This window comes from Lissotriton helveticus, chromosome 3_1 (assembly GCF_964261635.1).
Source record: "Lissotriton helveticus chromosome 3_1, aLisHel1.1, whole genome shotgun sequence".
In the NCBI taxonomy this organism is placed as follows: domain Eukaryota; kingdom Metazoa; phylum Chordata; class Amphibia; order Caudata; family Salamandridae; genus Lissotriton; species Lissotriton helveticus.
Genome location: NC_136061.1, coordinates 782,704,146 through 782,727,111, shown reverse-complemented (window position 1 = coordinate 782,727,111; position 22,966 = coordinate 782,704,146). Strand labels below are relative to the sequence as shown.

The 22,966-nt window shown below is 46.8% G+C and overlaps 1 protein-coding gene across 2 annotated transcripts in view; it reads left to right on the top strand.

The window, feature by feature from the left end:
* Window positions 1-22,966, top strand: part of COPB1 (coat protein complex I subunit beta 1) — a 296,632-nt gene that overhangs the window by 210,626 nt on the left and 63,040 nt on the right. For both annotated transcript variants that reach the window (XM_078681014.1, XM_078681015.1), the window contains exon 17: window positions 3,430-3,574. In XM_078681014.1, the coding sequence (XP_078537140.1) occupies window positions 3,430-3,574 (145 nt within the window). The remainder of the gene's footprint in view (window positions 1-3,429; window positions 3,575-22,966) is intronic.

Genomic DNA, 22,966 nt, shown 5'->3' with positions numbered 1-22,966 from the left:
TTACAATTTCTACACATATTGAACACAGAACATGTAGGTGTGCAACATAGAAATTTGAAAAATGCACTATTGTGCATTTTTCAAAGTTCTTGCAAATTACCATCAGCTTTGAATTGATGATAATTTGCGTTTCTTAATTGCAAAATCACTTTTATTTGGGTTGCATTGCATTTAGGGAATTGCAATTTGCGATTCCTTAAATGCAATTGCGATTTAGTAATCACAATTTTAGTGATTACGTAAACAGCGATTTTTGCATTTGGGACGAATCTGCCCCTTTGCGACCGCAATTTACAATGATGCATTTGACCCTATATTTTTTATGCTTCTTATCCTGTACAAATTCCGAGACACATGACCATTCCATCCAGACAAGACATCAGTATGCTTAATTGATTTGGAAAGTCTGTGAGGCAGTGGTTTAGGTTTAATTTCCTCTTCCTTTTCGGAGTCGTAGCACAGTGTTTTATTCACTGCGTGGGGTAGATTGCGCCACTGTGGAAAACGTAAGCTTTCCGCGACTCCTGGTCTGTCACCAAAGGTTCCATTACTTAAGTTCCTAGTCATGAGTAATATTACAAAGAGCACTGAACATGGAGCAATGGCATAAAACTAAAAAGGTACGTGGTAAATGGTTGGAGACCAAAAAATAAAATTGCCGCAGGGAAATAAACAGCACTTTGCTGGTGGGACCATTGTGTTTGTCCCACTGCCAAATAGCCACGAATTCCACAACCTCGCAGGTGGAGAACTTGGGATGATGGCTAGATGACACTTACTTTTCATGCCTCTTAATCCATCACACTGCTTAGTGCTGCGTCCCATAACACAATAACCAGACCTCGTTGGTCATCATGCACAACATGAGATCCCACATAGAATCTAAAAACAAAGACCGCACCCTTACAACAACAACAGACTATGCAACTTAGCATGCTACCCATGTAGGTAGCACTTCAGTGCCCCGCATAGAGGTAGTAAGCGCTATGTAAATGCAGCACAATACAATACACTCTAAGAAAATAACTTTTTGATAATTTGTGTACATATGCTCTCGCAGGTTATAGAGTGCAATGGTCCCACTAGTACATGAAAGAAATAACCACTTCTTTTTCGAAGTGTAAATACTAAGGGTTTTTATAGAATTTGATTTGAGGGGTGGGTTACCTGGTGCATCTCATCACTTGTCGAATAAGACAAGATGCATTAATTCTGAAAGCCCTACAAAGAAGCTTTCTGTCTTTCTGCTTCCGCCGTCTTATTAATCTAAGCACTTTCCTGCTGATTTATAGCTTAATAGTCTTGTTTTAGGTTTATAGTTGTCATGGCAGATTCTGAAGACCAGGAAACAATAGTTGTTACCTTTTGTAGTGGAAAATCTCTTATGTGCAAAGGATCAGTACAGCTTTATGATAAAGGCCACCAAGGTAATTCAGGGCAGTGGCAGGGACTGCCAGCAGCCAACTGTAAGGCCTACTGGCAGGAAAAAGACCAAAGCTCTGCCTTAATCCTCTGGGGTGTACCCGCTGGTTGCCCTTATTTAAAGAGAATGTTTACTTTAGTGGCTTCAGCTCCCAAACCCTCCTGCACACACACCTCCCCTGACAATAATTCCCTGATCTCTGTACTTCACAGTACAAAATGTTTTGACTAGATAGTGAGTACTGTTCAGAAAAGTGCCAGAATACGTGGTTGGGGCATTATTTGAAATAGTGGAAGACTCCCTATGGTTCCCAGAGCATTTAAACTGTGTTTGATTGGAATTTCTCCTTTTTGAGCTAAAATCTCTTCTAATTCTTTTTTTTTTTTTGGGAGAGGAGGTTGGGGAATGGGAGTTGCCATCTGAAATGTTAATAATTCCTGAGCCCACCCTCGCTAACTTTCAGATTTCTCTTCCATCCTCATGCGGCCTCAAGATCCGCTTTTGTTTGCTGCTCTAGTGGAGATTCATTCGATAATGTACAAGCAGCAAGTATCCAACATGAAAACTCAAAGTTTTCTTTTTCTTTCACGTTTAAAGTCTTATTGCTTACATCAAGGGAGCTGATTGTCTTTTTATTAGGCCTGGGCGGTAAATTCCATTCGCAGAATTTGCGGAATTTGGCGTTCCGCAGAGAACGCGAAATTGCCCAAAATTCTGCGTTGCGCGACTTTGCGAAATTTTGTGCTTGTTAGCATTCTCAAATGCGTGTTCGCAAGATATTGCCCCCGAGCACGCAAACAGCGATTGCAAAACAGTAAAAAAGCATCGCGAACAAGCAATTACGCATGTTCGCTGAATTTCTGCGTGTTCGCGTAGATTTTTTACCATTTCGCAGAGATTTGCGTAATGCGATTACGCAAATTCCGCCCGCCCCTACTTTTTATCTGACCGCCTGGCATTTGGGGCTACATTAACCCGTTTTCTTCCATTTCTTCCTTCTTTTCCTCAAAAGTTTCCGAAGGCATTTTGTCTAAGGCAGGACAGTATTTGATGATACAGATGTATATTCTTAATTTAGATATCTGTAAATTCTGTCTTTACCCTTTATGCTAGAAGATGCTTGGCCTTCATTTAAATAACCAGTGACACATTTGGCATAGCCATACATGATTTTAATTTATTTACTTTTTGACTTACTTGACATTGGCTGTTGCCAGTTTTATAATAATTATTTTTTGTTTTCAAATAGTAATTCATAAATTGAGCATTGAAGAAAACACTGTCACCTTAACAACCAGTGTACTCTAGGTGCATAGGAATTTTAAGATCTTCATCTTTGCTTTTGATTGTCTACTGAACATGTTATGTACGTCCATTTCGTTCATCTAGCTACATATGAAACCACAGTACTATTTATGGGAGAATTGCTCCTTTGCATTACAATCAGAAACCGTAATAACGTGATTATCTCCAGTCAGATATGGATACTAAACCAAGATTATACTATTGCTGATTGTAAATTGAATGAAAACGTATTTTCTCCTGGAGTTTCTATAATTCTAAATGTAAATTCTTTTTGCTTTTTCTTAAATCTGTATTCGCTGCCTTAACACACATTCACTAACAAATATTATTTTCGGAGATGTATGTTTAACATTGTCTACGTTGATGTGACATCTTATTTACACTTTCGGAAATGTACTTGATCGCTTAACCTATAAATCCAAATTTTTATTTTGATGTGGTTAGCTGAAGGCATGTCGCTCTGTTTTGGTTAAGGCGTAGAAACATTGTATACTATCAACTTTGAGGGAAAACGTTTGTACCAGTGTGGTAATTTAGATATGTGTAAAAATGTTGATAGGAAATGGATAGCATAATGTGAGCATTTCATTTTTATTTTCTACTTCTACACACAATGTCCAAGAAAATAGTATTTTTTCTTTTTTTAAGTATAAATCTCAATACATTGAAATGAGTTGTAAAATGTGATGCTTTTTTTTTAGGTTACCCAACTAACTGGTTTCTCAGATCCAGTCTATGCAGAAGCATATGTCCATGTAAACCAGTATGACATTGTCCTAGATGTCCTTGTTGTCAATCAGACCAGTGATACTTTGCAGAGCTGCACATTGGAACTGGCCACATTAGGTGAGAATTATGAAAATGTGTTTAAATAAGAATTCTTCTTTAATGATAAATGAATTCTATGTCGGAGTTCTCACATTTGATCATTTGTTATTTGGTTTTAATGTCATTATTTTAGGTGTGATTTTAGAGAGTTGTTTTTATATGGTACTCCGCCTGACCTAATGCGGCTGAAAACCAATTCTGTAAGGCGAAAGTTCATTTCACCACTTTTGCTTCTGGGTCAGTGTTCCATCTTCTCTGAAGGCAAGAAGCATGACTGGCTAATTTTCGTTGTCCTTTGCTTTTTTGCTTTTTGATTATTTTCTGTGTTTTTTGACCAGACAGACATGGTGTACCGGGGAAAGGGGAAAAAATGCAGGACCTTGGTGTGTAGTGCTCTGCCTCTCACTTGTATTCATTAGTCTCATTGATTTTTATTAGTTGCATCAGTTGTTGCCTTGGCCCATTTGGAGCACCTAGGAGATGAGCACAAAGTGGGGCTATTGATCTGCCCTTTACCCAACCACCTCCAAGTGACACAGCCTTGGGCCATACAGCTTCTTGTCTCTTCTTTCAGGAAAAGAAGTTCAGACCTGGCTCATTGTAGGAAGCTGCCTCTCTATATAGTGCACCAAAATGAGGTACACTGCGCAGAGAGTCGAGGCATTCTTTACTGGTTTAGAGGGGTTATAATCCTAATCCAATATGCTCTCTTTTGTGGTAGTGTGGATGAACAGTTTAGCTTTAGCAGAGGATAGTATTAAGCATTTATTTCACTCACAGATTCAGTAATCGAGACTCTCACTCAATAAAATCTGACCCCAATTTATAAAAATAACCGATTTTTGTATGAATTTAGACACCTAGATCACAGGAATCAAGTAAGTACTTAACGAGATAATGATTTTTCAAGAAATGGAAAATGAACTGTTTTTGAATCTTTAAAGGAGTAATGTTAGCGTACGGAGAAAAACAAATATTTCATTTGTCACTTGTTAACGACTTACAGGGTTGTTATTCTGGACTTAAAGTAAGTATGGGGCAAGATCCAAGGCAGCACCAACAGGTCACCTCGGCTGGCTCCGGGGTGTCTGGGTGCAGAGGTGCTTTTTGGATTCGGGTGGCCCGCTTAAGTCAATTGGAAACGGTCCTGTTGAAAAGAGGCTGCAGGCAACAACTGAGGGAACCAGTCTGCCCAAACCAAAGCATGCGTTCAGCTCTTGAGGGTCTCAAGACCACGTTGGTACCGTTACTCCCTCGGACTCGGGCTGTCGAGTGTGGGTGCATTGGTGCTTTGAGGCGTCAGGTCGCAGTCAGTCAGACGTTCACTCTGTGTCTTGGTGACCTGGTGAAGAGGGAAAGCAGGGTAGCAGGCCACTCTCAAGGCTGAAACGATTCATAAAGGGGGTGGTGATGGACAGAGTATCTGAATTAAGCAGAACACTCCTACCCAGTCAAAAGATCAGGGCTTGATCCATCACCGTTTTTTAGCTCACTGCACCATCCCAGCTCAGAACCTGGCTACATGCAAATTAGTCTGCTCTGGCCCAGTGCATCATGGGAACAGGACAGACCAAACTAGCAAGCCAATTCTTTACTGGAAAGGAAACAAGCTTCCGGGGACCGGTTTCTGGCATTACAGCCGTCTTCGGCCCGGCTTGCTTGAATCCTGATGGTGCAGTGAGCAAGGGACTCACATCTGAGCATACCCTTCCACACTTATGGTGGCCAAAACGATTCATAAAGTGGGTGGTGATGGACAGAGTATCTTAATTAAGCAGAACACTCCTACCCAGTCAAAAGATGAGGCTTGATCCATCACCGTTTTTTAGCTCACTGCACCATCCCAGCTCAGAACCTGGCTACATGCAAATTAGTCTGACCCTGGCCCAGTGCATCATGGGAACAGGACAGACCAAACTACCAAGCCAATTCTTTACTGGAAAGGAAACAAGCTTCCGGGGACCGGTTTCTGGCATTACAGCCGTCTTCGGCCCGGCTTGCTTGAATCCTGATGGTGCAGTGAGCAAGGGACTCACATCTGAGCATACCCTTCCACACTTATGGTGGCCAAAACGATTCATAAAGGGGGTGGTGATGGACAGAGTATCTGAATTAAGCAGAACACTCCTTCCCAGTCAAAAGATCAGGGCTTGATCCATCACCGTTTTTTAGCTCACTGCACCATCCCAGCTCAGAACCTGGCTACATGCAAATTAGTCTGACCCTGGCCCAGTGCATCATGGGAACAGGACAGACCAAACTACCAAGCCAATTCTTTACTGGAAAGGAAACAAGCTTCCGGGGACCGGTTTCTGGCATTACAGCCGTCTTCGGCCCGGCTTGCTTGAATCCTGATGGTGCAGTGAGCAAGGGACTCACATCTGAGCATACCCTTCCACACTTATGGTGGCCAAAACGATTCATAAAGGGGGTGGTGATGGACGGAGTATCTGAATTAAGCAGAACACTCCTACCCAGTCAAAAGATCAGGGCTTGATCCATCACCGTTTTTTAGCTCACTGCACCATCCCAGCTCAGAACCTGGCTACATGCAAATTAGTCTGACCCTGGCCCAGTGCATCATGGGAACAGGACAGACCAAACTACCAAGCCAATTCTTTACTGGAAAGGAAACAAGCTTCCGGGGACCGGTTTCTGGCATTACAGCCGTCTTCGGCCCGGCTTGCTTGAATCCTGATGGTGCAGTGAGCAAGGGACTCACATCTGAGCATACCCTTCCACACTTATGGTGGCCAAAACGATTCATAAAGGGGGTGGTGATGGACAGCGTGGAAGGGTATACTCAGACATGAGTCCCTTGCTCACTGCTCCATCAGGATTCAAGCAAGCCGGGCCGACGACGCCTGAAATGGCAGAAACCGGTCCCCGGAAGCTTGTCTCCTTTCTGGTGAAGAATTGGCATGGTAGTTTGGTCTGCCCTGTTCCCATGATGCACTGGGCCAGGGACAGACTAATTTGCATATAGCCAGGTTCTGAGCTGGGATGGGGCAGTGAGCTAAATAACGGTGATGGATCAAGCCCTGATCTTTGGACTGGGTAAGAGTGGTCTGCTTAATTCAGACACTCTGTTCATCACCACCCCCTTTTCTGAATCACTCTCAAGGCTGGCCTTGTGGATTCTGATGTCCTTCGATGGTAGGACGGGCTTCATGCTGTTGGATCTCAACTATCAGGAGCCTCAGGGGGATAGGAAGCAGGCCGCCCCCCACTCAAAGCACAATCAACAGTGTTGGCCCACCCGTGTGCGCTCTATGGCTAGAAAAAATTCTTTGTTTTAGTCAGACAGAGGGTATAATTAAGCCTTCTGTCTATATGAACTGCGCTCTGTTACTGATTAAGACGGCGCGAAGCACCTATATATGTGTGTCTGAATAGTCCACCTCTTATCTATCAATTCCCTCTATCTTCCAACTGTGAAAAAAGGGGGAGGGGAGATTGACAGTGCCTCACGGAAGCAACACCAAGGGGAGGATCTGACAGACTGGTACTCGCCTGATTCCTCACTTCTCATCATCAGCTACTGTCAACCCGAAAATAAAATGGGAGAAAAAGATAGTGCAATCAAACCAAAAAACCATCATGTGTTTCACGTGTTACATAACCCATTGTGATGTTCCCATATCCCTAAAAAGTGGAATACAGATATATCACCATTAAAAAGAGCAGAGCAAACTGGCAACTATATCTTTATTCTGTGCTGTTAGCTCACTCTATTAAAAGTCAACCGACATGTTTCATCACTGTTATTTACTTTACCAGTGATTTCTTCAGGGTTTTGGGTCAGCATATAAATTGCACGTTTTAAATTCTTCCCTTATTGTACCAGGTGGCCTCCTCTGGCGCGCCTACCCGGCCCCCGTGGAAGAATTTGTAGCTGTTCGGTACCCCTATCTCTGTAGTGGGTCACCGTCGACCGCCAATAGGTCGGTATCGTTACCGCACAATGGTGTGGTCTCTGCTCACCCCTCGTGTTCATGCTGTTGGAGTCAGGACTGGATCACCAACAAGCCTTTGTTTCCACACCTGCTTGGGGTCCCAGGTTATTTATACTGGGTAGCTCCTGGGGGTGTTGGTGTCTTCATACTTGGCAAGGAGATGGGTCTGATCTGGTGGAGCTCGAAGCCCTTTCTCCTGTCGTGCTGCTCCTGCGGGGAGCCCAGTGGCTAGCAACATGGTGCACCAAGAGATGCTTTGCGGTGCCTGCAGATGCAGGGGAGCAACTCCTCCACTTCAATGGAAATCTATCCCGGTTGTTCAGGTGCTGGGTAGTCCTCCAAGGGTTTTTGGTGAGGATGTCCATCTCTTGGCAAGTCTGTCCCAGTGATAGTCGAGGTGCAAGCAGTCTGGCAGGGTTTTGCGCCAATCTTTGGTGCAACATCTTTAGTTCTCGCTCGCTCTTGTCAGTCTTTCTTTCGTGGTTCCCAATAGTCTAATCTGACTTCCTGGTGTCAGGGGGACACCTAAATACTTAATTTAGGGGCTTTAAAGGGAGTGAAGAATAGTAGCCAATGGGCTAGTTACCCCTGGGGTCACTACACTCCCTATATGACCACTTCCTGTGGGGAGTGGGCATCACCCTCACCCAGAGTTCCTAATTCCACCACACTCAAGATGGTGGAATCCTTCCTTTCGTGTTCACTTTAGGCTGTCCACCATAGGGGTGTGTCCAGCCTCCCTGCATAGCTAATTTCCCATCTGCCTTTGTGCCAAAGGGACCTCAGGGCAAGTGTTGACATCCTCTAGGTCTGGTGGAAGCCAGGCTCGCATATCAAAGGTGGTGTGCTCTTTGAACCTCCCTTCCTTGACATGCTAATTTACTAGCCATCCAGCAGAGCAGGCACTGTTTCCTACCTCTCAGAGCCGGGCTCTCAAACTTGTCTGTGAGTCAGCTAGCACATTACAGGACTAGTGAGGAGCATGTAATAAGAAATCAATCACTGGACTCTGTGTGGGTCTAGCTATACGAGGTGTTTGATTCCTAACACCATATGTTTTAGTAAAGCAATTATGTAGCTAGAGAACTTGTTTTGACCAGTGCCAAGTACATACCATTAGATGGTTTCCCTGTTCACGCTAAGGCCTTGGGGCTCAAAGGCCTGCTGTAGGGGTGACTTGTGTATAGGAAATGCAGTGACTTTAGCATAGCACACAGGCGTTTTTGCTTGTGGTTTGCAGCAATGGCAGTCTGTGTGGAATATGTGTGTAGGTCCCTTAGGTGGCATAAGGTATGCTGCAGCCCTTAGGGACCCTTTTTAGTACCATTAACTCAGGACTTACAGAGCTGCTGATGTCCTTGGCCAATTGTAAACAATCAGACATACCTTGTTTTAAGAAAGAGCACTGGCAAATTAAAATTCCCTCCAGTTTGATCAGTACCTCGAATACCAATGGGTGAGCGAAACTAATAAGCCCTACTGACTCAAGATGATGTCCTATATAAACCCCTTCCGTTCATCTTTAAGCCTGTCATGTATAAATCCATCTAACCATCTTTTCATACTTTCATCCATCCTTTCACCATTCCATCCATCCACCTTTTTATTATTCGTATTCCATCCTTTTGCTCACACTTTCAAACATTCATACATCCTTTTACCCATCCATTCATTCATTCTTCATCCATCCACCAATTCACCTTCAGTTTATCAATCTAGCAATCCATCCATCTATCCCCACTTCCATCCAGGTGACCATTCATCTAGACTTTTATCATTCCAGACACTTTTGCTCTCACTCATGCAAATATTGTTTTATCCTTAGATCCATCAGTCCATTTGCCCTTGCATCCATCTTTTCATAATTTTTACCCTTCCTTCTCGTCACGTCACATCTTATTTTCATATGCCCTTCATTTCACTCTTCCTATCAGCCTTCTTTTTCTTTCCTTTTCTTTTCCTCTTCATTTCTTTGTTGTAATTAACTTTATTTCCTTGTTTGAACTCTATTATCGGTGTCCTGTATCGCAAGAGTTTTTGTCTGCAGAGCTGCAGACAGGAAAGGCTCATAAATAACTGAGTGTTAACACCACCCTTGCTTAAGTGCAAACGTGAGGGGTTCACGACGACACTGCACTTATATGTGCATAAATCCTTTAACAGTATAAGGCAGGAGGAAGAAGAATTTGGGTGTGAGGAGAGCAGACATGGTTTTAGGCTGTTGTCTTTGCACCACAGCTCATCTGCCTTCCACCCTTGCGTATGGAGAGCACTTGGAGGCTTGGTCCAGAATGTGGACCTAGTACTGGCCTTACAGGTACCTGCATCCATTATGTTTGAGACTACTTTAACATTTCTCCACTCTCCTCCCTTCTTCTCAGATAGTGATCGTGACAAGTTAAGAGGGCTCTCGCCGTTGCCCTTATTTGTATGTGGAAGGGGGCGAAGGAGATAGGTTGTAGTTATGTATATGAGACTAAATGTTGCAGTTTGTGGACATATGAAACAGTGCCTGCCATGTAGTGTCTGGCTATAGGAGGATACACCTGATATATTATTATTGCAGTACATTGACAAGACTGGAGCTAACCATTTGATGACCAAAGCTGCATCTACAAGTTAGCATCTAGCATATGAGCATCCATCCATCATATCATAGAAAGGCAGTCCAATTGCCATATTACGTTACTTGCATATGTTAATGTTACCAGTCCTTGTACAGAGCTTATTTGCTGTTGTACAGCTGTGAAGCACTTGAGGGTAACTGAAATATGTATTTTGTATTAACACTAGTTGTAATGAAGTTTTTTGCTCTATTTGTTGTTGGGTTTGGTGTCAATTGTTCCTTCAAGAAGTATCTCTATGCCTTTTAGTTATGCTTCTATTGAAGTGAATGAAAGTAGAGCTTTTTACTGTCTGATTTCATGCTCTACTGGAGCGTGTTGATCAATTCCAGGTGTGTAAGGTTATGAGCTTGTGAAGTAAAGTAATTGAATATTGACAATTGTTCTGTATAGTTTTGTGCTATATGTGATGTTTAATTACTTGTTTTCAGTTGTGCTTAGTGCCGATGGAGGGATGAACATGCCATTTTTATGGCCTTTAAGCTCAGTGTTGGTTCTGTGGAAGTGTGATGTCTTGTTTGGATTGTGTTTGGTGCGGAGCTATAAGTTCAGTGCTTTTATCCAGTGTCATTGAGTTGTGTTTTAGGAGTTGATATGTTTCCATCTGTATGGCCGATGATTTTGTTTTGGTTTCTTGTAAGCAGGGTATTAGGGCATCTTGTGTTTAACTTTTGTTTGTTGAATTTTGCTGGGAAATGCAAATATAGCTAATGTTTAGAATCTAAACTTTAGATCTTCAATCAGTGCAGAGTGGCTACCTCTTAGCATCTGGTGTTGTGCTGTGTGTGTGTGAGAGAATATGCTCAGGTGTCTAATATGTACAAGTATTTTCTGTTTGCAGTAAAGGCTGTTGAGGCACATATTCACATCTTTCTTGCAGCTAATTGAGGCACTGAAATTGGTTGGAGAGTTATTTATTGTTGTAGGTATGCTCAGATTTTCTCTATTGGTTATACAAGTGTTTGATGTTAACTGTTTTGTTCTTTTGCATTTAGTTATTTGCAGAATGGGATGATCTTTAGAATACAATACACTGAATCCTAAAAGTTTAGACAGTAGATATATTATCTGTTTTTTTCACAGGCAAAGTGCAATTGGTAGGTGGTTTGTGTACAATCATCTGTCAGAGAGGCATTTTCATACTGATTGCTTCCTGCAGTGAGAAGCTTCACTGGATATATATTATCTGAAAGAAAGACATAGTGATAGATTCCTTACCTTAGAATTGCCCCCAGGCGTCAGACTGGAGCCGGAAAGTTTTCGTTAGCAGTATCCCTGCGCGTTGGAAGGTGGTGTCGCGGCAGCTACTTAGACCCCGCCCTCGTGCGCTGACAGTCAGTTCTTTCTTTTTCTGTGCCAGCAAGCGCAGGTCCGGAGAGAGTAGTACCCCTAGTAATTTTTTTACTGTGTTTTTGAGGCTTTTTCGATCGACTCCTGGTGTCATAGGGGTGCCTGGTTTCAAGTCTGGCTGGGAGTGTCATCAGATGATGTCGGTGATGGACCCACGTGTGTCTTTACTGCCTGGGGCGCGACCACGACCCCAAGTCGTGCCCCGGCTGCCGGGCCATGGCGCCAAAGACTTTGCGGGAGCGGTCCCGAAAGTTGCTTGAAGTTTGGCAGTCTGCTCCACACCACTCAAGGTCCCTGTCTCGTGGGAGGTTGAGGGACTGGTCGCGGAGCCATCACCATCGTTCTTCTGGATCGAAGTCTTCACACTCTGGGTCAGGTAAGATGAAGCACAAGAAGTCGAAGAAGCGTCATCACTCGACGACTTCCCGTCGCAGCTGAGGGTGGTGCCTCCCTCACGGCTCCCGCGGATCCTACGGTGTCGCCGTCTGCCTACCCACTCTTTCCGGGTCCGTCGGCGACTCCGGCCCAGCTCCAGGAATTTCTGGCAGCCATGGCCCACCTCTTTGGGCCGTCAGGCCCCACCGGCGTGCCATGCGGGCCCAAATGGGGGTCCTTGCCCTTCACTGTCAGAGGCTCCGGATCCGGCATCTGTCGGCTTAGGCCCCGGCACCGCAGGGCCCCCAAGGATCCAGGCCTGGATCCCAGTCGACACTGGTTGGCCTCGTTACACCTCCACCGAAGTGGACCCCACCGGCACCACCTCCGACATTGCCCGTGGCACCGGACGACGTTGCCCACGTGTTCAGCCCCGACATGGACACTGAGCTGGAACGTCGTCGCTCGATGCCGATTCTGACGACGATGGGGCCCTTTTACCCCTATGTCCGACCTCCTCATTTTCCACCTGTACCTCAGCCTGAGGAGGAAGGGAGGGTGATCTGAGACCCTCTCACAGCTCAGTGTGAGCATGACCCGGACTGGGTTGAGGATCTAGGGAGTGCAAGTGGTCTTGACACCTCTCCTGACCGTGACATGCTCACTCCTCCTACCGTGGCTACGGAGGAGGGTGCAAGTTATGCAGTGGTGTTATGTAGGGCGGTGGAGGCCCTCAACCCCCTACCGTGGCCGTCAGGACTAACCTCCTGACAGAAGTGCTCCAACCGTCGGCTACCTCTGCGGAACCACTGCTGCCTTTCAATGAGGCACTTTCTGACGTTCTTTTGGGCACCTGGTCCAGACCCAACACAGGGTCGGTCTCCTGTGGATAGGAACATGGCCCAATGCCATCGCCCGGCCACGGGCGACCCCCCCTTTTCCTCTCCCAACACCCCACCCCTGAGAGCTTGGTTGTCCAAGCCTCAACATCCCAGAGCGCATTCCCTACCGCATCCCCGGATAGGGAATCCAAGAGACTGGAACAATTTGGGAAGATTTTTTCTTCCGCCAGTTCAGGGCTGCGGTCTGTGAACACTGCATGCCTCTTGGGCCGTTACTCCCACTCTGTGTGGGATACTGTGGCGCAAGTGCTGCCTCGGTGTCCGGAGGCGGCACGGACAGTGCTCTCAAAAGCTATTGCTGAGGGGAGAGATGGAGCCAAGTTAACGATACGATGTGACCTTGACACCGCCGACTCGCTGGGCAGTCGATTTCCACAGCGGTGGCGCTACGCTGCCACGCCTGGCTGAGGACTACTGGCTTCTCGGGGGATGTCCAGAACACCCTGATGAGCAGGCCCTTTGATGGCATTCGCCTTTTTAGCAACAAGGCAGATAACGCGTTGGAGGACTCACGTGCTACGGCCAAGTCCTTGGGCCTGTCGGCCTTTCGCCCTCCTCTGCCTTCTGCTTTTCACTCCTTTCGTGGCAATGGAAGGGGGGCCTCAGCACGTTCGCTTCAGAGCCACAGGCCGCCACAGCAGCAGCAGTCTCAGCATGGCCGTGGATGTGGGAACGGCAGAGGCTGTTCAGGGGGCCAGCGGGCAGGTCTGTCCACTTCCACCCCGGCCACTACTGCCCCAAAACCTTCCTAGTCCGGTCTTTCAGGCCCATCAAACGCCAGTTGGCGGCAGGATTCGCCATCACCTCCCTCACTTCGGACAGGTGGGTTTTAGACATAGTATCTTGGATCTCAGGGACGTAAATCGCTTCCTCCGGAAGGAGAAGTTCAAGATGCTAACTCTGGCTCAGGTCTTGTCTGCTCTCGACCCTGGAGACTGGATGGTAGCGTTGGACTTGCAGGATGCATATTTCCACATTCCCGTCCTGCAGGCCCACTGGCGTTACCTGCGGTTCATGGTAGGCCACGAGCATTTTCAGTTTACCGTGCGCCCCTTTGGCCTTACCAGCGCCCATCGGTGTTCACCAAAGTGATGGCGGTGGTCGCAGCTCATCTGCGCAGATCAGGGGTTCCAGTCTTCCCCTATGTCGATGATTGGCTGTTCAAGGCCGGCTCGCCCCAGGGAGTCGTTTCCCACCTCCAGATTATAGCCGACCGACCTGCAATTGCTGGGGTTCCCCATCAATGTGCCGAAGTCGCACCTGATTCCCTCTCAGAAGCTCCTCTTCATCGGAGAGGTTCTGGACACGACACAGTTTCAGGCCTATCCTCCCGAACGGTGAGTCCAGGATATTCAGGCTATTATTCCGATCTTTCTGCCTCTATCCTGTGTTTCGGTCAGGATGACCCTGAGGCTGCTGGGCCTCATGGCCTCCTGCATCCTGCTGGTCACTCATGCCTGATGGCATATGCAGGTTCTGCAGTGGGACCTTTAGTTCAGTGGGTGCAGCATCAGGGGAACCTGTCTGATTACGTCCTGATCTCGGAGGGTACTGCACAGCAGTTGCAGTGGTGGCTCACAAACCTACTTTGGGTCCAGGGCAGATCCCTCTCCCTTCCCCAACCAGAGCACACAGTGGTGGTGGAGGCATCCCTCCTGGGATTGGGGCCACATGGGGGAGGCGGAGATCAGAGGCCTCTGGTCTCTGGCAGAGTCCAAGCGCCATATCAACCTTCTGGAGCTTGGGGCGATACGACTTGCACTGAAGGCATTCCTTCCCTCTGTCAAAGGGAAAGTGGTGCAGGTGTTCACAGACAACACCACCGCCATGTGGTACTGCAACAAACGGGGCGGGATGGAGTCATGGACCCTATGTCAGGAGGCTCTCTGCCTCTGGACATGGCTGGAACAGCAGGGCATTTCCCTGGTGGTTCAACACCTGACAGGTTCACTGAGCTCCAGGGCAGACAAACTCAGCCGCAGGTGCATGATGGATCAGGTAACGGCGTCTTAACTCTGACGTGGCGCAAGGTCTCTTTCAACAGTGGGGAGAGCTTTGGTTAGATCCATCCGCCAACGAAGAGAACGCACAATGTCAGCAGTTCTGCGCGTTGGAATTTCCAAGGCGGCACTCGCTCGAAGACGCTTTTCATCGCGAGTGGAGCTGCAGTCTGTTGTACACCTTTCTGTCTATACCACTTCTACCCAGAGTGCTGAAGAAGATGAGGCGCGACCAGGCCCAAGTCATTCTTGTGGCTCCGGACTGGGCTTGAAGAGTATGGTATCCCGAGCTACTCAGTATGACCATCAACCCCCCCGATCCGACTGCTTCTTTGCATGGATTTAGCGGCGGTACTAGATTCCTTTTGACTTGCCTCCTGAAGTCTGTGATGTCATTCTGGCAGCCAGGCGTCCCTCCACTAAGTTGGTATACGCCTGCAGGTGGAACACATTTGTGGCATGGCGCACAGCATAGGCTGTGGATCCCCTTTATGCCCCTCTTTCAGAAGTTCTTCTGTTCCTTCTTTCTTTGGCCCAGCAGGGCTCTGCTCTGGGCACTATCAAGGGCTACCTTTCTGCTATTTCGGCCTTTCTCAGGCTCCCTGATCAGCCCTCATTTTTCTAGTTCCCCATTGTAAATAGATTTCTCAATGGCATTACCTTTTCCCTCCTATTCCTTTTGTGATACCACAGTGGGACTTGAACCTGCTTCTGACATATTTAATGTGCGCTCCCTTTGAGCCTCTTCATAACTGTCCTCTTCGTCTGCTAACTTTGAAGACTGCTTTCCTGGTTGCCATCACCTCTGCCATGAAAGTGAGTGAGCTCCAGGCTTTTTCTTGTAAGCCTCCTTTTCTATCTGTCCATCCGGAGAAGGTTGTTCTCAGGACACGTCCATCCTTTCTGCCAAAGGTTGTCACTGCCTTTCACATCGGGCAGACCATCGCTGTGCACCTTCTTTCCGCCTCTGCATCCTTCTAGAGAGGAAGAGAGGCTCAACCGTCTGGACCCAAAACGTGCGCTCTCGTTTTACTTGATCCGCACACAACAGGTCTGGGTGGATGACCAGCTCTTTGTTGGCCTCGTTGGTGCCAAAAAAGGTTGGGCCTTACACGAGTGGACTATCTCCCTGTGGGTCGTCTTCTGTATCAAAGCCTGTTATTCTCTGGCTAAAAAGGAAGCTCTGTTGTGGCTACGCGCCCATTTCACTAGGGCGACTGCAGCCACTACAGCATTGGGACGTGGTGTGCCCCTTGACGACATCTGTCAGGCGGCTCCATGGTCCTCGCTGCACACTTTTACTAAGCACTACTGCCTGGACAACCAAGTCCTGAGAGACGGCTTCTTTGACCGTTCTGTTCTCCGAGACTTCCTGGTGCGTTCTTGGTTCGCAGACCCATCACCGTGGTTGGTATTGCTGGAGTATCTATTCAGAGGTAAGGAATCTATCACAATGTGTTTCTTTCAGATGAGCAAGTTACTTACCTTCGGAAACTATATATTTGTAAGAAATATTAGTAGTGATAGATTCCTTACCACCCCACCCATCCCCCCCTGTTCTGCGACTGATTTGTAGGGTTAAGTTCATCCCTTTCAGGGCCCTAGTTTCAAGGCACCAGTGGTCAGTATCTTGCATGGCTCTGCGTTTTCTGGCGCGGAAAGTAGTGTACAGAGCTGACGTCGGCGTACGAGGCGGCGTCCAAGTAGATGCCGCGACGTCATCTTGGTGATGTCATCTGGGCGACCTAGGGTGGTCCTGCCAATCATGTGATTGCAGTATGTGAAACTGCATTGGCAGATGCTAGTAATATTGAAGCTTTTGAGATCATTAACATGTTATTACTGGTTCTGGGCACACAATAATGTAACCAGACATGAAAGATGAAAGTACCTAGGTGTAAAACTGCTGCAGTGTGGCATTTTATTTCATGTGCCTGAGCATACAAGACTGTACCAGGCTTGCAGGGCTACACCGAGGCTGCATGTGACACAGGACAAGCTTCAGTGATTTTTAGGTCTCGTCCTATTAATCGCGCAAGCGAAAATAGGACGAGGGTATTGAGGGCAAACCAAGCTCTGAAACCACCAGGCAGATTACGTCGAGTGCATGTGCTCGTGCACGCGCTTACCATTTGCTCCCCGAGCCGCCTGCCTCCCAGAGCTTCACTTCAAAGGGATCCGCTCCCCTGCCCCCTGCTTCACACTTTTCACGGCCGCCAGGCCGTGTCTCGCATTTCTCCTCCCCTCCCCCCCTCCCCACAGCAATGCCAAGAGCTTGTTTGTTCTTGTTATGTTTGGGGGCTGATAACAGTGTTATATAAAAGCGTATTTTTATTATAAAAAAAACAAGTTGATGGAAGGTTCAAGAGGAACTGAGCTATTCATTGAAGTGACAGTTGCCGCTTTTAGTCTGCCTTGGCTGTGTGAGTCACTGCTTATGTCGTGCTAATGATGCGACCGGGAGCTTGTGTGCATGAGAGCGAGCGTGCATACAACACACCTTCGTCAGGCATTCCGGTGGGGCCTGCGAGATGGTATAACCGTGCACCCTTGAGTCGGGTAATATTGTTACAAAGACTGGGTCAATGCCTTTACGTTCTAACGATGTGCCTAAGATCACACAGCAAGTTTAGGGTTACAAGCAGTAGAGCTAGGACTTGGCTCGTTCGGGTAGTTTACATATAATAACCGCTGGGCCACATTTTCAGAAGTTGGGAATGACACGATCCAGCAGTAAACAGCATGACACCTAGCACCAATCACCAGATTCGCGCCGGTTTAGAAGAGCTGCTGTTCCTTGGCAAAGCGATACAAAAGGGGATGATGGACGGAGCATTTGAGCAAATCAAACACTCACCCCCAGTCAACTGATCTGGGTTTAATTCATCACCATTCTTTAGCTCACTCGGCCACCCCAGTTCAGACATGGCTATATGCAAATCAGTCTGACCCTGTGCCTCATGGGAACAGTCCAGCCCGAACTGCCAAGCCATGTCTTCCCTGGACCGGAAACAAGCATCCTGGGACCGGTTTCGGATTCATAATCATCATCAGCCAGGCTATCTTGAATCCAGTGGCCAAGTGAGCAAGGGACTCACGTCTGAGCATACCCTGCCACACTTAGGGCGAACAAAGCGATACAAAAGGGGATGATGGACGGAGCGTTTGAGCAAATCAAACACTCACCCCCAGTCAACCGATCTGGGTTTAATCCATCACCATTCTTTAGCTCACTCGGCCACCCCAGTTCAGACATGGCTATATGCAAATCAGTCTGACCCTGCGCCTCATGGGAACAGTCCAGCCCGAACTGCCAAGCCATGTCTTCCCTGGACCGGAAACAAGCATCCTGGGACCGGTTTCGGATTCATAATCCTCATCAGCCAGGCTATCTTGAATCCAGTGGCCAAGTGAGCCAGGGACTCACGTCTGAGCATACCCTGCCACACTTAGGGCGAACAAAGCAATACAAAAGGGGATGATGGACCGCTTTTGGCCGCCATAAGTGTGGCAGGGTATGCTCAGACGTGAGTCCCTTGCTCACTTTGCCACTGGATTCATGCAAGCCGGGCTGAAGACGGCTGGAATGCCAGAAACCGGTCTCCGGAAGCTTGTTTCCGGTCCAGGGAAGACATGGCTTGGCAGTTCGGGCTGGACTGCTCCCATGAGGCACAGGGTCAGACTGATTTGCATATAGCCATGTCTGAACTGGGGTGGCAGAGTGGGCTAAAGAACGGTGATGGATTAAACCCAGATCTTTTGACTGGGTGTGAGTGTTTGATTGATTCAGATGCTCCGTCCATCACCACCCTCGTTTTTGTACCGTTCCTTGGCAAAGAGCGGAACCGAAGCATTAAAGAATGTGCCCAGTATCACACAGTGTGCGGAGCACCATGCCGGGATTAAAGCTCAAGTTTCCCAATTCAGCTGTCAAACAGTCACTATCCGGAGTCTGCTTCCAGTGCCTACGGAGGGCCTAGTGATTCAGCAGTTTTACACCAGGCTCAGCACGTCCACGAAACTCCGCCCACCTCTTGTACGTGCACTGTCGCCAGATAATCCACCATGTGTCTGCAGACTGCTCTAAGTTTAAGGAAGCCCACTTTATGTTCCTGTAAATAAGTTCCTTATACTATAATATGAACTCTTCATACAGCCGAAAATGAACCTATTTTTCTCTCGAAGCTCAAAGCGCTAACTGGTTAATGCCCTGCGAGGAAGAATTAACTTATCACCTTGAAGTTAGGACCCCTCCACTCCAATATATGGGGAAGGGCCACTAACAGTGGCTAACAACCCACAGAATGTGAGCAACGAGTCCATCAATACCCGCCCCTACTCTCGCCCAACCACAAATGTAGAAACAGGGAAACTGTCCCATCCGCTCTATATCCGACCTGCATGCTTTGCGTTCATAGAACAAACAAGTAGTGAGCGCTAGCATCCCGATGGTCCTGACCAATCACAGCCTTCAGTTCAACGGCCGTGCCGAGGATGTTGCTACCTACATCAATGCTTCTCGTTTCATCACCCTTTAAATGAAGAAAGACTAAGTTATCTGTGCGTGCTGATTATCATTACTAACCAGCTCAGTGGTACTCATCTCATCATCCTGTAACTATAGACACACGGAATCTACTCAGAGTGCTCAGGAGCACTGCTACTCAACTCACTGGGACTCGTTTTAGCAACAGGTAAATTAGAAATGGCGAGTCTATTCAGCATGCTGATGACCGTTGTTAGCCAGCTCAATGGTCCTCATTTCATCAACTCGTAAATAAAGATTGAACCGGTTCAGCGTGCCGATGAGCTTTAAAACCCGGCTCAATGTCCCTCATTTCATCAACCTGAAAATAAAGATTGAGCCAGTTCAGCGTGCTGATGCTCGTTATTAGCCAGCTCAATGGTACTCATTTCATCAACCCTTAAATAAAGATTGAGCTGGTTCAGCGTGCTGACGGGAGTTACTAGCCAAATGAATGGCTCTCGTTTCCAGAGCTGCCAGCTTGGAACTGGGGAACCAGGCTGGAGTCCCCATTTCGCCTCATGATCCCGTGATTCTGGGCAAATTATTTAATCTCATTCTGCCCAACAACGTGTAACAGAATGTTTATGTTTATGTTTGTGCCATTTTTAAAGCGCGCAAATACCCAGAGGTGTCTCGGCGCTCAGGATACAGAACCATCGCAGAGGTAAAAGTTATGATGGGAAGAGCCATGTTTTTAGTTTTTTCCTAAAACTGAGGAGGGTCGGGGCAGTTTTGATGTGGAGGGGCAGTGTGTTCCAAAGTTTGGATGATGAGATGGTGAAACACCTGTCACCCCAGTTGACCTTTTTTGTTTGCGGGACTTTTAGCAGGTGTGCAGAGGAGGAGCGGAGTGTTCTTGAATGCTCAGGCGGAGAGAAGGCTGCTCTGAGGAACTGTGGACCCACGTTGTTGACTGCTTTGTAGGTGATACACAGAGCCTTAAATATTGTCCGGCTCCTGACAGGGAGCCAGTGAAGTTGGCGGATGTGAGAAGAAATGGATGTGAATTTGGGGACGTTCAAAAGGACTCTAGCCGAGGCATTCTGGACTAGTTGGAGTTGGTTAATGACTTTTTTCTGAGCGTTCAAGAGAAGGGCATTGCAATAATCAGTTTTGGAAAAAACCAGGGTGTGCTGACTAAGGTTCTACCGGCCGATGATGGAAGGTAAGGGAGCAGTTTTTGGATTCTTTTTAGGATATAAAAAGATGAGGAGACCACTGAATTGACATGATGATGAAATGTCAATTTGTCATCAAAAATGACTCCAAGGTTGCGAACCTTGGTGACAGGTTGAGGGGGGTCTCCTAGCTCCGATGGCCACCAGCGAGGGGACCAGATAGGGTCCAGCTTCCCGAATGTCATCACCTCTGTTTCATCAGAGTTTAGTTTAAGACAATTTGATGACATCCAGGAGCTGATAGCCCTCATTCCAGTTTGAAAGTTTGCTGCCACTGATGTACCGTTACTATGTACAGAAAGTACAAGTTGAGTATCATCAGCGTAGGTTGTCAGGGCAATTCCGTAGGATTTTATTACTCTCGCTAAGTCCGAAACCTAAATGTTGAATAGTGTCGGACTTAGCGAGGAGCCCTGTGGGACGCCACAAGGGAGGGTGAAAGTCTGGGAAGTGAAGTGGGCCATTTTGACTGTTTGGGGACGATCAGCTAGGAAGGATGCGAGGAGTTGTTTCGCTTTGTTTTTAACTCCTATAGTTGAGACACGGTCGATCAAGATGGCATGATCGACCGTGTCGAAAGCTGCAGAAAGATCCAATAGTATCAATACCGCGGCTCCTCCATTATCCAGGGTCATTCTGATTTCGTCTGTTGCTTTTAGTAGCGCGGTCTCAGTTCCGTGACCCTGTCTGAAACCGAATTGGGTCTCATCCAATAAGTTATTATTGTCTATGTAGTTGGATAGTTGCATGTTCATCGCTTTTTCGAAAATCTTTGCTGGAAAGGGGAGACAAGCGATGGGTCGGTAACTGGCAGGGAGAAGGGGGTCGAGAGTGTTTTTTTTTAGGAGCGGCTTAATGATAGCCTCCTTCCAGACTGAAGGATAAATGCCCGTTGTGAACATGGCATTGCAGATGGACGTCAAAGCAGGGGAGATGGCTTCAGGGATCAGATTAAGAATGGCGGGAGGACAAGGGTCTAAAGGTGAACCTGATTTAGTGCCCAGGACGAGTCGATGGACTTGTTCCTCCGTAACAGCTTCAAAGAACGGGAGGCTGGGTTAGAAAGATGATTGGATGAGGTAGTAGAGGGGACGAGGGTAAAGGCTGAGAAAATATCAGTGACTTTCTCTTTGAAGAAGTTTGCGAGAGAGTCGCAAAGGGATTGGGTTCCATTGAAGCGGGGGCCGGGGGGTTGGAAAGGTGAGTGACCACCTGGAACAATTCTTTTGATGAGTTTTTTGCCTGGGTGATTTGAGAGGTGTAGTAAGATGATTTTTCTGTAATGATGAGATCTTTGTATATAGAAAGGGCACTTTTGTAGATAATTTTTTCCGAGTCGTTGTAGTGGCGGCGCCAACGTCTTTCGAGGTTTCTACACTGTTGTCGCTGCAGTCGAAGGGATTCTGTGAACCAAGGGGCTGAAGGCGAAACTCTGGTGCGATAGAAGGTTTTAGGGGGAGCTAGGATGTGACAAGCCTTGTTTAGGCTGTGAAGGTAATTGACAGAAGCTAGAGAGGGATCCTGTTCGGTGGTGGTGATACTGTCGAGCAGCAAAGCAGAGAGGTGAGGAGGGTCAATGTTTTTCCAGTTTCTGACGGTGATAGGAGAATAGGATGGGGGGTGGGAAGGCAAGGTTGTCAGTTTTATGGAAAAACAGACTGCTGAATGGTCCGTCCATATGAGGGGGGTCCCATTTGACACCGCAATATGTGGGTTGCTGGTGAATAGCCCATCAAGGGTATGACCGGCTTTATGGGTGGGCAGAGTGACAATTTGCTGTAGGCCGGCAGCTGCTAGATCATTGGATAGCACCATGGTGTCAGGATCAGATAAGGCCTCAAGATGGAAGTTCATAAAGCTTTATTCGGAACATAAAAAACATGTCCATAAAAGCACATACAGTTACAAAAGCAAACATTTCATTAATTAAAAAAGAAAGAAAAAGAACACAAGATACATTAATTATCCAGTGCGGGATGGAATAAATAATTAAGAAGAGAATTAAAAACACATACTTTTCCTAACACCAATAGCCTTGAGTAGGAAAGTACCCGTAAAAAAGCAAATGTCCGGATGATGCATATTAAAAAGCAATTTCATAGATTCAGTAATTGTTCTTACTCCAAATCTTTTCAGGATGAGCTTTAGATAGATTTTCCGTAATTCACTATACAATTTGCAAGAAAAAAGAAAGTGCATAGTACTCTGTTCTGTCTTGTAATCACAAGCACAGGGTCCTGTAGGGCGTATTTTTACATTAGGACACGCAACCAGATGATGTACTATTCCCATCCTCATTCTGGTAAGTACAAACTGGTGTGAGACTCTGGTCACCTGTATCAGATAAGGATGAAATCCAATAAACTCATTCAAGCTATTGTACAGATTACAGGTAGATAATTTTGATTCTTCCAAAGCACGCCTCTCTATACAAAAATTCATAAACATAATTTTCAAATTTGATTTGGAGTTATCAGATGCACAATACCGATCATTA